The 14,898-nt window shown below is 40.4% G+C and overlaps 1 protein-coding gene across 1 annotated transcript; it reads left to right on the top strand.

Moving 5' to 3' along the window:
• Positions 1-1,090: 1,090 nt before the first annotated feature.
• RAMP2 (receptor activity modifying protein 2) lies at positions 1,091-14,501 on the top strand. The gene is made up of 6 exons (XM_081971251.1): positions 1,091-1,124; positions 1,246-1,400; positions 3,300-3,398; positions 6,812-6,914; positions 12,125-12,376; positions 13,003-14,501. Exons 1-6 carry the CDS (start codon positions 1,096-1,098, stop codon positions 13,049-13,051), a joined length of 687 nt encoding a protein of 228 aa, XP_081827377.1. The 5' UTR covers positions 1,091-1,095; the 3' UTR covers positions 13,052-14,501.
• The last annotated feature ends 397 nt before the right edge of the window (positions 14,502-14,898 follow it).

Here is a 14,898-nt window from a genome sequence, read left to right on the forward strand (position 1 = left end):
TACAGTGCCGTTTAGAACCGGTTCCAGCTCCCTCCCCCCCGCCCATCCACACATCATCAAGATGAAGAGCGAGAGGATGAATTCTGGGAGTTGAAGTCCACAAGTCTTAAAGCTGTCAAGTTTGAACACCCCTGGAGTTTTTTTTCTAAAGGGTTAGGGGTACAAGGGTCATGTAACTTGACAGCTTTAAGACTTGTGTGCTTCAAATGCCAGCGTTCCTGAGACAACATGACTGGAGGAGGACTTGTGGGAGTTGAAGTCCACAAGTCTTAAAGCTGTCAGGTTTGAACACCCCCAGGGTTTTTTTTTCCTAAAGGTTTAGGGGTGCAAGGGTCTTGTAACTTGACAGCTTTAAGATTTGCGTGCTTCAAATGCCAGAGTTTCTGAGCCAACATTTTGGTTGCTAAGCAAGAGCGTTGTTAAGTGAGCTTCACCACATTTTACAAGTTGGCCACGCCCACCCATTCACATGGTTGGCAAGCCACTCCCACCTGGTCACATGGCCGGCAAGCCATGCCCACCCAGTCACATGGCCAGCAAGCCACTCCCACAAAGCAGGCCACACCTGCAGAAGAGGTTCTAAAAAATTTTGAAACCCACCACTGGTATAGATAGATAGATAGAGATATAGAAGAGAGAGAGAGAGAAGGGGGGAGGGAGGGAGGGAGAGAGAGAGAGGGAGGGAGGGAGAGAAAGACCTTCTCTTTTTCAATCCCACCTCCTGGCCAGGATTTAGTCCTTTTTCTTGCTCTTAAAGTTTAAGATTGAAGCATGTTTTTGCAGTTTTCCTTTGTGGCATTTTTTAATTCTTAAAACTAATACATAAGTTAGTTGAGCAGTGCAGATGTTAACACTGCCTTAGGGCTGTGTGTCCTGGGTCTGGCTTTGCACAGGGAGAGAGACAGTGTCTGCTTCCAACAGCTTGATGTTCCCTGCTCTTCCCTCTGCCCTGACTGCCCATTTGGAGCTTTCACTTGGATTTCACAACCAAGTTGACTGAGTGAAGAAAAAATTGCCAAGTTGAGGCACCCTGGGCCTTGTAAAGCTGCAGGGCTGCGAACGGCACTCTGTTGCTGGCAGGCAGGGTGACCTGAGATGGCCGTCCCGGCATTACAGAGGTTCTGGTAATTGTGAATGGGTGGGGAACTGGGAAAGAGAAGTTAGTCTTACTGAAGCAAAGCCCCCGGGAGCAGGGCTTGCTCCTGAATCTCATTTTTCACATGTCTCCTGCACTCTCACTACTAGCCCCGTAAGAGGAAAGGAGGTGCTTCCTGTTATTCTGATTCAAATCTCAAGCTGGTCACAGGACAGAAGCAGACTGCCTATGCTTCAGAGTGGCAGGCTGTACAAGATGGATGGCCATGCTCTGCTCTTGAGACTGCTTTTGCTGATTTCCACAGGTAAGTGGTTCTCCAGGTTGGGTAAGATATGGCACAGGATACTTGGGGCGGTGCGGCACTGGAGAGCTCATAGTAGCTTTGGTCTCTGGACTGGCAAGTACAATGAGGGTCCTCACCCAGATAGTTCATCTCGGACAGGTTGGAAGGACAATTTAGGGAATGCTGAGGGGATGGTGGACTGTGGAATCCAATGCTTAGCGCTTTCTGTGATCCTGCTTCTTACCTGAATGGGCTCCATATCATAGGTCTAGCCATGCCGTCTGCTCTCTGCATGTGCCCCACCCAATTTATTTTCTTATTCGTCCATTATTTTCCCTGATCCCACATCATCAGTATTTCTTTCTGCCTCAAAGAACCAATGAGGGTTATTTTACAGATATAAAATCCTGAGAATTGAGATGCCCTCTTGTCCCTCCCTTCAGTTTTGCTTATACTCCTCCATCCCTCCACAGGAATAATGCCAGCCTTTGACAAACCAAGTTTCTCTATATCCAAGCTGTATTAAGCCTTTGGCAGAATTTGTGAAGCCACTTATGTTCTGACCCCGGCTGAAGTGGGAATGAATCAGAATGTCTTGTGAAATACTTGTGGCTCTTTTTCTTCTTCTTTTCTTTTTGTTTGCAATGATTTCAGAGAAGAAATGAAAGAAATAAGAACCTTGCTTTAGCGTAGCCTTCCATGTATGGAGACATACATGGAGGGCTGCATTAGTTTTCTATTAAAAATGGTTTGACACTGTGCAGGAGTTGTACTTTCCTACCATACAGGTGTGAAGGGGTAAAGGACCTCTGTTGTTGGCCAGATCCATTTATTCTCCTAACGCTTCTTAGAGATCAACTTATGTGATCCAAACTACAGTTTGTCAAAAATAGAGATCAGATGTATTTTGCTTATGGAACTGATATGTTCAGAATGTCACAAAGAAGTAGTCCAAATGATACACTTCACAGTTTCAAATATGACAATTACTACCCATTACTGTGGGGAGAATGCAAAAAGCAGCAAATAAATACATTTTATAGAGTTATGCAGAACCTCTTAACACAATATCTTGCTTTTCATTATAGCAATTCCTCAAACTCAGAGAAGTTTTATATGTCTCAGTGGGGCAAAAATCAGTGGGTTAAGTAATATGGAGCAAAGCAAACTATTTTGACCCACTAACAAAGTTCCCAAACACAAAGTCACGTACATCGTTATTAGGACCAATATATCCAATATCATAACAAATAAGTCCAATGTTTTAAAATAAATGTTAAGGACAATGTGGTCAGAGGCTTAAAAAAAGAATGGAAAAGGGCATACAACATGTATAATGCTGGTTATTTTGGGGGGTGGGAACACCCCCGTAATTTTTAAAAATCTACTTGGTATAATGTAATTTATTTGACTCTGCATCTCCTCCTCTACTTTACTATATGACTTCAACAATGTATGCTTCAAGGAATTAGTATTAAATGTGCTTTTTGAGCACTTTTCTTTCTCACTTTTTGTGGCCTTATCTTGATTAATTAAGAATTCAGTCTTGGAAAACTGGACATAATTATGTCTATGTTAGGCTCTTTATAATGAAGATATTGACTGAGGATTTGGAGTTAAAATCATACGATGACATCCAACAGCACAAGGCAAATTGAGGTAAAGGCTATCTCAGAGGAGATAGAGGATTGTTATGGTTAATGTTTTCTCTGGGGTGGGATTCTGCTCCCCATTGTTATCTTAATTCAAAATTCCAAACTTGTTTGTGAGTTTGCACTATCTCGAACTTTTACTAGGATTTTCTGCCCCCCCCCCCCCGCAATGGTTTTAGTTTGGAATTCTCCTTAATTCTAAATTTCTAATACTTAGATTTTTTGCTGAGGTTATTTTTACATTGTCTCCTTTTTCTCTCAACTGTAGTGGCTATTACACTTCATGCTTTTTCTGGGACAACAGTATCTCCCCAAAATACTACCTTCTCTTTGAAAAGTCTAAATCTTACACTTCAGGAAATTAAAGGTAAGCCACAAATGAAATGGGGTAAAGAATTTGGTAAACATTTTCTTATAGTGCTAGAATCCAGGTTTATCCCATGACATAGAATGAAGGGAAAAATGAATTTTATTTGGATAGCTTTGGTTATTTTAGATAGCAGAGGGGTGAACTAAGAAATCTGCACCTACAAATGTGGCAATGGGCACTGATCTGAAAAACTTTCAGAAAGATTCAGAAGGATAAAACTTTAAATAGCTGTTAATCATGACAAGTTATTTTATCATGATCCGTTGCTTCTTTTGTCCAAGATCAGAAGCAACATGCCAATGACTATTAGAGGGGGCTGTCATATTCTATACAGAAGCTTTCTTGTGTTTGGAAAACAGGATGCTTGGCTAAGTTAAAGGTAAACGTTCCCCTCGCACATATGTTGTTCCCGACTCTAGAGGGTGGTGCTCATCTCCATTTCACAGCCGAAGAGCCAGCACTGTCAGAAGATGTCTCTGTGGTCATATGGCTGGCATGACTAAATGCCAAAGGCGCACGGAATGCTGTTACCTTCCCATCAAAGGTGGTCCCTATTTTTCTACTTGCATTTTTACATGCTTCCGAACTGCTAGATTGGCAGAAGCTGGGACAAGTAACAGGAGCTCATTCCATTATGCAGCGCTAGGGATTTGAACCGTCGAACTGCCGACCTTTCTGATTGACAAGTTCAGTGTCTTAGCCACTGAGCCACCGTGTCCCTGATGCTGGGCTAGATAGGCCTTTAATTTAATGCATGCGGGACCCTTCTGATAAACTGTAAATTTTGATGGTAATTCGGCTAATATCTTGGCATCCTACTGATAAAACAAAAATTATTATTTTCAGAAAAACCATGGGTTTTCCCATGTTGCTTAATTTGTGCTGATTTGCTTCTTCTTTCTTTCATGTCCAGAAGCTGATAGGGTGGTACACTGAACCTTATTTCAGTGTTGGGAATATTTTATATTCTACCCAGAGAGAAGCACATTAATTTAGAAAGTATATGACAGTGAATAGCTTATGCAGTTCTAGCCCATAATAGAAAGAATGAGCAGAGTGGCTCAAGAGAAATGATCTGATCCTGCCAGACTTGCTTTCAAATCTACCACCTGTGATAGTCCTCACATTGTACCTAATGAGGGGAGTATTTACATAATACACTGGGAACTGGAAAATTGGCAAATGTCTTCACATATAGTTGTTTCTTTTTAAAAAGTACTTTTAATTGTTTGAGACAATTTGCCTCCCAACAATGGGCATGTTTTTTTCCCTAAGAACCTATATGAACTTGAAACTGATAGAGATTCCCTAAAATGCCTTTGAATTTTGAGATTATACTTTTATGCTTTAAATATTTGTTGTTATTGTGAAATACCCTCAAAATGAAGGAATGAGATAATACAATAATACAATAGTAGAGTTGGAAGGGACCTTGGAGGTCTTCTAGTCCAACCCCCTGCCTAGGCAGGAAACCCTATACCGTTTCAGACAAATAGCTATCCAACATCTTCTTAAAGACTTCCAGTGTTGGGGCATTCACAACTTCTGGAGGCAAGCTGTTCCACTGATTAATTGTTCTCACTGTCAGGAAATTTCTCCTCAGTTCTAAGTTGCTTCTCTCCTTGATTAGTTTCCACCCATTGCTTCTTGTTCTACCCTCAGGTGCTTTGGAGAATAGTTTGACTCCCTCTTCTTTGTGGCAACCTCTGAGATATTGGAATAATGCTATCATGTCTCCCCTAGTCCTTCTTTCTCTTAAGCTAAACATACCCAGTTCCTGCAACCGTTCTTCATATGTTTTAGACTCCAGTCCCCTAATCATCTTTGTTGCTCTTCTCTGCACTCTTTCTAGAGTCTCCACATCTTTTTTACATCGTGGCGACCAGAACTGAATGCAGTATTCCAAGTGTGGCCTTACCAAGGCATTATAAAGTGGTATTAACACTTCACGTGATCTTGATTCTATCCCTCTGTTGATATTAAAGATGGCCATCCCCAGAGGCCTCTTCAAAAGGGCCAATTGACAAAAGCAGAACTATGCTGAGGCAATGCCAGCTCCACCCCTTGTACATGTATCTTGATGTCAATCACACATATATAAAAGAGACAGCTTGTGTCACAATAGTGCAATGAAGGGGTTGGGGCAGACGTGGTATTCAGCAGGTTCTGACCAGTTCTGGAGAACTGGTAGTAGAAAGTTTGAGTAGTTTGGAGAACCGGTAAATACCACCTCTGATTGGCCCCACCCCCATCTATTTTCTGCCTCCCGAGTCCCAGCTGATCGGGAAGGAATGGGGATTTTGCAGTAACCTTCCCCTGGAGTGGGGAGGGATTGGAGATTTTACAGTATCCTTCCCACAAAGCTATGCCCAGTAAGCCATACCACACCTACAAAGCCACGCCAACAGAACAGGTAGTAAAAAGAATTGAATTCCACCACTGAATTTGGGGGGCTGGGTTGCTGTTCTCAGAAAAGTTTACTTGGAAACAAAATAAAGGGGAAAATATGATATAGTGGGACCTCGGGTCCCAAACAGCTCAGACCACAAACAATTCAGATGCTGACTGAAAAAACTGTTAAATGTTTCATTCAGGTCACGAACACATCCTCGGGTGCCAAATAAAGACAGCCATGGCAATTTCCCCAGCCACTGCAATTTCTGCTTCCGTGCCATTTTTTGTGTGTGTGCGCGCATGCACAGTCTTGCTTCTGGTCATGACCAAATCAGGTGTCGACCGAAGTCCTGGAACGGATTAAGATTGGCACCTGAGGTCCCACTGTATTAGATTTCTCCCAATTGCAGAGTTTTTCCTCAACATATTGTTCCTATGATCCCTTGAATGCCAGCTCCCAAACCATAGTTATTTCTTCAAGACTTCTTTATATCAAGGGGATTCTATCCTCATTCTTTTCCTTCTTTACCACAGTTATTACAATCATCCAACCTTATTCAGTCTGGAATAATGAATTGACCTTGGTGAAGTCCAGTTGCAACTCCATTCCTTTTCTTTCTGATGATCTGGGGAAAATCTGAAGTTTTTACACGTTTATTAACTAAGATTATTTTGAAAGCTTGAGTTAAAATTGGAAAAAAAAAGATATGTGCAATTAGTTTGCTTCCAACTACTTTGCAGAAATGTTGTGCTGTCTGATGAAATAAAATAATAAATAATCTTCAGTGTTTGTAAAGACAGGTCTGAAATGGGGTTAAGTAATCCTTCTTGCCTGAGTCAGATCAGAAGGGGAACTTGGTGACAGTTTGTTAGTTTTGATGGGGAATAGATCAGAATTTCTACTAAACACCTTTCTCCGTTCCTCAGAGACTTCTAGTAGTAGATGACCCAGGTAGATTTATTTCTATCACACATCTCAGGGAAGTTTCTTATGCTTTATTTCTTTTCCATTCTAGCTTTGGTATACAATTACAATATCAGAGAGTGTTGGGATTCGTTTACTGGGCAGATGGCCAATATCAGCAAAATATATTGGTGTGATTGGAAGACTATTCTCAGGTATTGCAGTTTCACCTTTTACTGACCATGGCAAAGGATAGGCTTGCAATTTAAATGAGGAAGCATGTTGTATGATTTTTCCATAATAAAGTTTAATATTATTTGTATCAGAATAAAATGAAGATACTTTCTTAAATTATACTGTATAGGTAGTCCTCATTTAACGACAGCCTCGATTAGCAGCCATTCCCATTTGTTACAGTGATGATAATGTAACTTTATGACCAGTCATTTATGACCTTCACAAGTCAAAGGAAAGCTGAAATAGCATCATAAGCACAGTCATAGTTTCACTTGGCAACCATTTCACTTAATGGCCAAATTTCCAATCCCAATTATAATCATGAATCATGGACTACTTGTTATGTATTACATTTTCTTATTATACTACTACCTGAATACCTGTCTCTGCTATGGAACTATGTGATTGGGCTTGATAAATCGACACTTATAGTTTGAAAATTAATGAGTAGTTACGATCGGCCTCTCCTATCATCTTCTCTCCCTCAGGATTGCCACACAGAGGCCTCTCCTCTCCTATACCCTTCTCTCCTTCAGCCTTGCCCCACAGAAAAATATCTTATCCTATCCCGCTTCTCTCTCAGGTTTGCCCTACAGAAGCCTATCCTATCCTATCCTATCTCCTTCTCTCCCTCGGCCTTGCCCCATAGAAGCTCCACCTATCCTATCCATTTCTCTCCCTCAGGCTTGTCCCAAAGAAGTCTTTCCTATCCTATCCCCCTTCTCTCTCTCGGGTTTGCCCTACAGAAGCCTATCCTATCCTATCCTATCCTATCCTATCCTATCCTATCTCCTTCTCTCCTTCGGCCTTGCCCCATAGAAGCTCCACCTATCCTATCCATTTCTCTCCCTCAGGCTTGTCCCAAAGAAGTCTTTCCTATCCTATCCCCCTTCCCTCTCTCAGGTTTGCCCTACAGAAGCCTATCCTATCCTATCCTATCCTATCCTATCCTATCCTATCCTATCTCCTTCTCTCCTTCGGCCTTGCCCCATAGAAGCTCCACCTATCCTATCCATTTCTCTCCCTCAGGCTTGTCCCAAAGAAGTCTTTCCTATCCTATCCCCCTTCCCTCTCTCAGGTTTGCCCTACAGAAGCCTATCCTATCCTATCCTATCCTATCCTATCTCCTTCTCTCCTTCGGCCTTGCCCCATAGAAGCTCCACCTATCCTATCCATTTCTCTCCCTCAGGCTTGTCCCAAAGAAGTCTTTCCTATCCTATCCCCCTTCTCTCTCTCGGGTTTGCCCTACAGAAGCCTATTCTATCCTATCCTATCCTATCCTATCCTATCTCCTTCTCTCCTTCAGCCTTGCCCCATAGAAGCTCCACCTATCCTATCCATTTCTCTCCCTCAGGTTTGTCCCAAAGAAGTCTTTCCTATCCTATCCCCCTTCCCTCTCTCAGGTTTGCCCTACAGAAGCCTATCCTATCCTATCCTATCCTATCCTATCCTATCCTATCCTATCCTATCCTATCCTATCTCCTTCTCTCCTTCGGCCTTGCCCCATAGAAGCTCCACCTATCCTATCCATTTCTCTCCCTCAGGCTTGTCCCAAAGAAGTCTTTCCTATCCTATCCCCCTTCTCTCTCTCGGGTTTGCCCTACAGAAGCCTATCCTATCCTATCCTATCCTATCCTATCCTATCCTATCCTATCCTATCCTATCCTATCTCCTTCTCTCCTTCGGCCTTGCCCCATAGAAGCTCCACCTATCCTATCCATTTCTCTCCCTCAGGCTTGTCCCAAAGAAGTCTTTCCTATCCTATCCCCCTTCTCTCTCTCGGGTTTGCCCTACAGAAGCCTATCCTATCCTATCCTATCCTATCCTATCCTATCTCCTTCTCTCCTTCGGCCTTGCCCCATAGAAGCTCCACCTATCCTATCCATTTCTCTCCCTCAGGCTTGTCCCAAAGAAGTCTTTCCTATCCTATCCCCCTTCTCTCTCTCGGGTTTGCCCTACAGAAGCCTATCCTATCCTATCCTATCCTATCTCCTTCTCTCCTTCGGCCTTGCCCCATAGAAGCTCCACCTATCCTATCCATTTCTCTCCCTCAGGCTTGTCCCAAAGAAGTCCTTCTTATCCTATCCCCCTTCTCTCTCAGGCTTGCCCCACAGAATCCTCCCCTATCCTATTCCCTTCTCTCCCTCAGCTTTTCCCCACAGAAACCTCTCCTATCTTATCTCCTTCTCTGCCTCAGGCTCCTCTCCAAACTCCTAGCCATCAGGCCCGATGAGTCACGCGCTGGCCACACCCATGCAGCAGTTTGAACAGAAATCTTTTCAGGTGGGGAGGGGGGGAGTAGAAATCCTTAACATCAGAGTGTGTTAATAATAATATAACAAATACTAATGATCCGATTATTTATTTCGAAAAATCCATTCTAAGCGAGCGCCTAGAAGGCAAGAGGAACATACTTGCCATATTTCAAGTTTGTAAGCTTTACGGTTCTGGAGATTTCATGATTCAACATGAGTGGTTTTTGCTTTTATATACTGTATATAGATTTTTGTAAGCAAGTTGTTTCACAATTAATTGGTGGCACTCAGGCTAAATTAATCATAATTAGGTTAACTGAAATTAGTGTGATTAAGTAGCATGCAATAATGAAATGTGAGGATGACCTTGGGAGATCATCCAGGGAAAGAAGTGCTGCTTAGGGAACCATCAGATAAAAGACAGAGGGGCCGACAGCTGAGCAACAGACAGAGAAGGAATAATAGAAAAGATCTGCCCTACCTAATCCAGCAGTAAAAAAAAAAAAGCAGTGGGAAATATGTACTTTCAGACTTGGAAGGTTGTGTTAATGTAGTCTTACAATAAAGTAGAATTAGTTCATCTATTCATATTTCCTGTCTGGTCGACGTGGGAAGCTGACACCTGTCCTGTCCACTTTTTTGTCCTGGTCTCACAGATGTTTTTGGCTGTCTCTGTTTAATTCAAAATGAATGATAAAAAGGAATTTTTCTAAGAATAAGCTAAGCCTATCCAAGGTTTTTTTTTTTTTTGGGGGGGGGGGGCGGTACAAGCTTAGTTGTATCAAAATAACCAAACTGAATGTAAGCACATTCAGAAATATTCTGTTATAATACTTGTTAAAATAAAAATAGTAGTAATGTAGGAATTTTTAATGGGTTGTGTTATGTTCATATCTTTTCATCTTTTTCTGAAGAAAAGATGAAATGTTGGATTCTAAAATAACCTTAATGGCAATTGAAGTAGTATAGCGTAGTTTACTCTCTGACTTAAGGGACTGAGGTTCACTGCAATATTTTATTGCTTACATTTAATAGTTTACTGCTATTTCTTTCCTTGGAATGCTCCCCCTTTCTTGGGTTGATTCCTCTAGTCTAGGCCAATAGAAATAACAATGTTTTTATTATTTTGAAAATTATGATGTTAAAAAGTAACAGGGTTTTACAATATGGAGCAAGTAGTAACTATAGGTCATGTCATTTTGGGTAAAACAAAATAATAGCTATATTTTCTGGCCAATAGATATGTGGAGGCAAAAAAGAAAATTGCAAGCTGAAATTCTGAATTGTGATATTGAAATCTGAATATTTTAGAAATATTTCTTTAAAACTCACCAAAAAACTGTCCCAACTCATATTAATAACATAAACAAGGTCCCTTCTATTAAATAACTTCACCTTGTTGGACCTGAGATCATGCATTCTCTGTGGCAGCAGCTGCCCTATGAAACAGCACACTGTTGTGGTCCACTGGCGGCCTCGGAACTGGCGGCAGAGTTGAACAGTGAGGAGGTTGGGGAGAAACATGGGCCAGTCCTAGAGACTGGGGGAGGCTTGGACAAGTGCTCTGCATTGGAGAGAGGTGCCAGGGCCATCTGGGAGTTATGTCCTGCCTCTGGAGCCTCCGGAGTCGGACATCAGCGAGGCAGAGGAACAGGCTCCCCCTGTTCCCAGTGCGCACATGCGCAGAGTTGCCAGAAGGCAAGAACAGTTAAAACAAAAGGGACAACTCAGGAATAAAGCTTGGCGGTGATTAGTCCCTTCCATAGGACATAAAGGCGGAGCAAAGGCATGCGAACCTTTGCAGGAATCAACTTTGTTTGTGCTGGTTTAATTCTGAAGCTCCATTTTGACCCTTTGTTCTGTGTGGCCTTGCCAAGCTAATTGCCAGTTAGGTCTTTGGCAGTGTTTCAAGGAAGATAAAGGTGGGTGCTTATCAGCCTTATCCTGAAAGACTTTTGCAGAGCACTGTCGGACTCATTACGGGCTGTGAATGAACATAATTCACAGCCTTTGAAATAAAAAGAGGGTTTTGGGGATTAAGCATGTGCTTTTTACTATATCAGGAAGCTTAGGTCAGAACACACTCCTCTGGAGATTTGAATGGCCCTAACCTTGTTAGCTCTTTGTAAGGATTGAAGACCTGGCTACTTTCCCAGGCATTTGGGCTGGATGCTTAGGTTAGCATTGCTGGCTAATGCTATCTGATTTACAGAGCAGAGGGCAAGAGGAAGAACTGCTACCAAGGCAATATTCAGATAAAAGACCGAGTCTGGGCCAAGAAAATAACTTGAGAAATTGTCTCAGATGAGCCTCTCCCTAGTTCATACATGGATAAAGTGAGGGAGAGACAAGCACATTCAGAAAGATCCTGTTATTGTACTTGCTAGAATAAAAATAGCACTAATTTGGGGATTTTTAACGGGTTGTGCTGTGTTTGTGACTTTTAACATAGTTGTCACTTATTGTTTTTAACTGTATGTTTCCCAGAATCACTTTTGTAAGAGAGGATGCTATATAAATTGTTTAAACAAATATATACATTTAAAATATTCTCAAAATACTGTGCACCATGGAGCCATACATTTTTTAATCATAAGATATTTGACCGCATTAGATGGGAAAAAATATGAAAACGATTAATATTATCGAAAGTCCCAATGCATTTTGAGGAAATACTCAGACTATTGCTCCCTCATTTCCCACATATTTGATTGGTATGTTTTCTTGTTTTTTATATTAGATAAGAAAACATGTATAGGCATGGGATCTGCATGCCTGTATATGTTCACTCATGTGCATGCAATTATTTCTCATTCTCATTCAGAGTAGGTCTGAATGAATCAACTATTTTTTTTTCTGACTATCTTTCTTACACTACTAATTCTTTTCATACCTTCTTATTTTGTTTCCTTGACTCTTGGTTATTTTTATAGGCCATACAGTCACCTGACAGACTGCCTGGAAAATGAAGCCGATAAACTGCTGATAAACTACCCCAATTCCATGGCTGAGGAATACATCTTCATCAGCCACCATGACTACTTCTTCAATTGCACCCTGCAGAATCGACCTCTCCAAGATCCTCCTGAAAATATTTTGCTGGCTCTCATCATAACTCCCATCTGCCTTATTCCTTTCTTGGTTGCTCTTGTTGTGTTGAAGAGCAAAGATGGTGAGATGCATATGTGAGTCCTAAATTTTATGAGGTGGTGTGATAGGGTCTCCATGGCCTAAGCAGCACAATTACAACACTCAATTCTTGAGAATTATGAAATTCACCCTTCCCAGTCTAAGAACGTTATCTAGCATGAGCCATTGCACTGGAGACTATTGATTGAAGTGATGAATGAGGGCAACTTGTACTAAAAGAAGGGTCATAGAAAGAGCAAAGCCATATTCCATCACCAAGGCAAATGCTGATGTATGTATGCCTCAGTTATAACCTGATTTAACATTACTGCCTATCTTATTCTGAATGAATTATGGGAACTATAGACAAATTGGGCTACTGGAAATTCTTAGTGAAAACTTCCTAGACTCTTTACAGAATTGCTTTTTGTGAGACACCAAAGCAGTGAAGGATTTTAGGGTGGATAGAGATAAGTCAAACATATTGTATGCGAATGTTTTTTTTTCTGTTAGAAAGAAAATGGTAAGTCCTGATGTGCCCTTCTTTTTACAAACTGATATTTTTGTCTTTCCACCCTCTCATCCATGCTTACAATTGTCAGATGGTAATGTCCTATAAAATAGTGTGTTTCCATGTAGGCAAATTGTTAGGATAATGGCCCTTGTCTTTCTCCCTATTAAGATTATGCAAGCTCTGGCTATCCCAAATGTGGACTTCTTTTTGTAAGTAATCTGAACTAACAAGATGAAATGGCATCTGCCCTCAATGCCCTCTTTTCAATTACAAGTTTCACTCACTCTACTCACTTCGACCCAAACATTTGCTCAATATGCAGGAGATGTCCAAGATCTCCAAGGAATTACATAAAGCTGCATTTCTCTCCTTCAGCAAGATGGAATAGAAAAAATACAGAAAATATCTGCTAAATGGATCAAGAAAATGAACTGAAAGTTGGTTTAAGTTTAGCAAAAGGAATTATGAGGGACATACATGGCAAAAGATAATTAAATAGTGAACAGTTAGTTGAAATAACAACCTAGAAGAGTTCAACAAAGTCACATTTTGGCCATTGCGTGATACTCTTGTAACTATCTTTAAAATGCAATGCAATTACATTTTCCTATACTAGTAGCATAGTACTATTGAGACAAATTAGAGCTATTGGCTCTTTCACTATTAACTTCCCCTTTGCATCCTCTTACTTTTTTCTCTCCAACATTTTAGTAGCAACATTGATTTTAACAAACCCCATCAACATAATATTATTGCTTGACTATGGCACTCTAACATAAGCTCTAGAAGCTATATATTGCTTTTTCATAAAAACAACTTCCCTTCCATTATGTGTATTGCAATGGAAGACATTTAGATAAATTCAAAAACTATGTTCAATATTTTTGGGGGATTGAAGAATAAAACTTCTACGGTTCTTCAGTGTCTCTTATCTTTCACCCTGATAACCTCTGCAATCACTCCTTTTTTGAGAAGTTCTCAAGTTGAAATATCCTGGCCCACAAATGAGTGACATACAGAAATTACTGAAGAAGAACAACAGATACAACACATCAGCAAATGGATAAACTGGGCAGTTTTACTAGACAGTCTTCATTTATCATAATTGTTTTCCTGGGACATATATATTTGTCTTCATTCATGTTTTCTTAGAAGTGAACATTTGATTATTCTTTTTCTGTAGCTTTTTTCTTTCTGTATGATAAATAAATGAAAACTGAAAGGAAATTAGTAATTAAAATAGAACCTCAATGCCAGAAAATATTTCCTTGTCATAATACAGATATCCTATAACTGAAATTGCAGAAAAAACATTGATGTTCAGTACTTTGATTTAAGTATAAGTATAATCTTTATTGTCATTGTACTTAAATACAACAAAATTGGTTAAATACAATGAAATTTGCTAATAAGTATCCTTTCTGTGTAATTCCTTTCATAGGGAATAATTTCCCTTTTTGTGTTTCAAATGGCAATAAAGATTATGGTATTCTGTTAAAGTCTCTTTGTCCTAAACACTGCTTTCTTATTTTTATTTTATTATGAGAATGTATTCACTTTAGTCTAGTTTTGTTCTTTTTCATTTTGTATACCATCTCACATATCTGAGGGACAGTGCAGTGATTTATTAATGTTTCAGATAAAATAAACAGAACTTACTAAGGAGAGTTGCTGCTTGAATTTAATTTCTACTAATGTTTTAATTAAAAAGAAAAGCAAAATTTTCAGGCCACCCATCTCACAAAAGTGATTCTGAGCAATGTACAATGTTTAAAATCCAACAATTAAACCAATAATCTACGCATGACACCCTAGATAAACAATACTTTCCAATCATATCAATAAAAGGGCTTGTCCTGTCTCCTCTTCCAATGCCTTGGAGAAAGGTCGATTTTGTTAGGAATATCTAGATTTCTGGGATAAGCTTTTTGAACAGGACACAAATCATGCCTTCTCCCTTAGAAGCATGCCCTCTCTGCTAGATCTGGCGGGTTGAGCAGAAACAACGAGAGAAAGGCAATCTTGTAAATATGCAGCTCTGAGTAGCAATGTTACATGGGTTAG

This window comes from Natrix helvetica (assembly GCF_964273705.1).
Source record: "Natrix helvetica genome assembly, chromosome: Z".
Lineage (NCBI taxonomy): Eukaryota > Metazoa > Chordata > Lepidosauria > Squamata > Natricidae > Natrix > Natrix helvetica.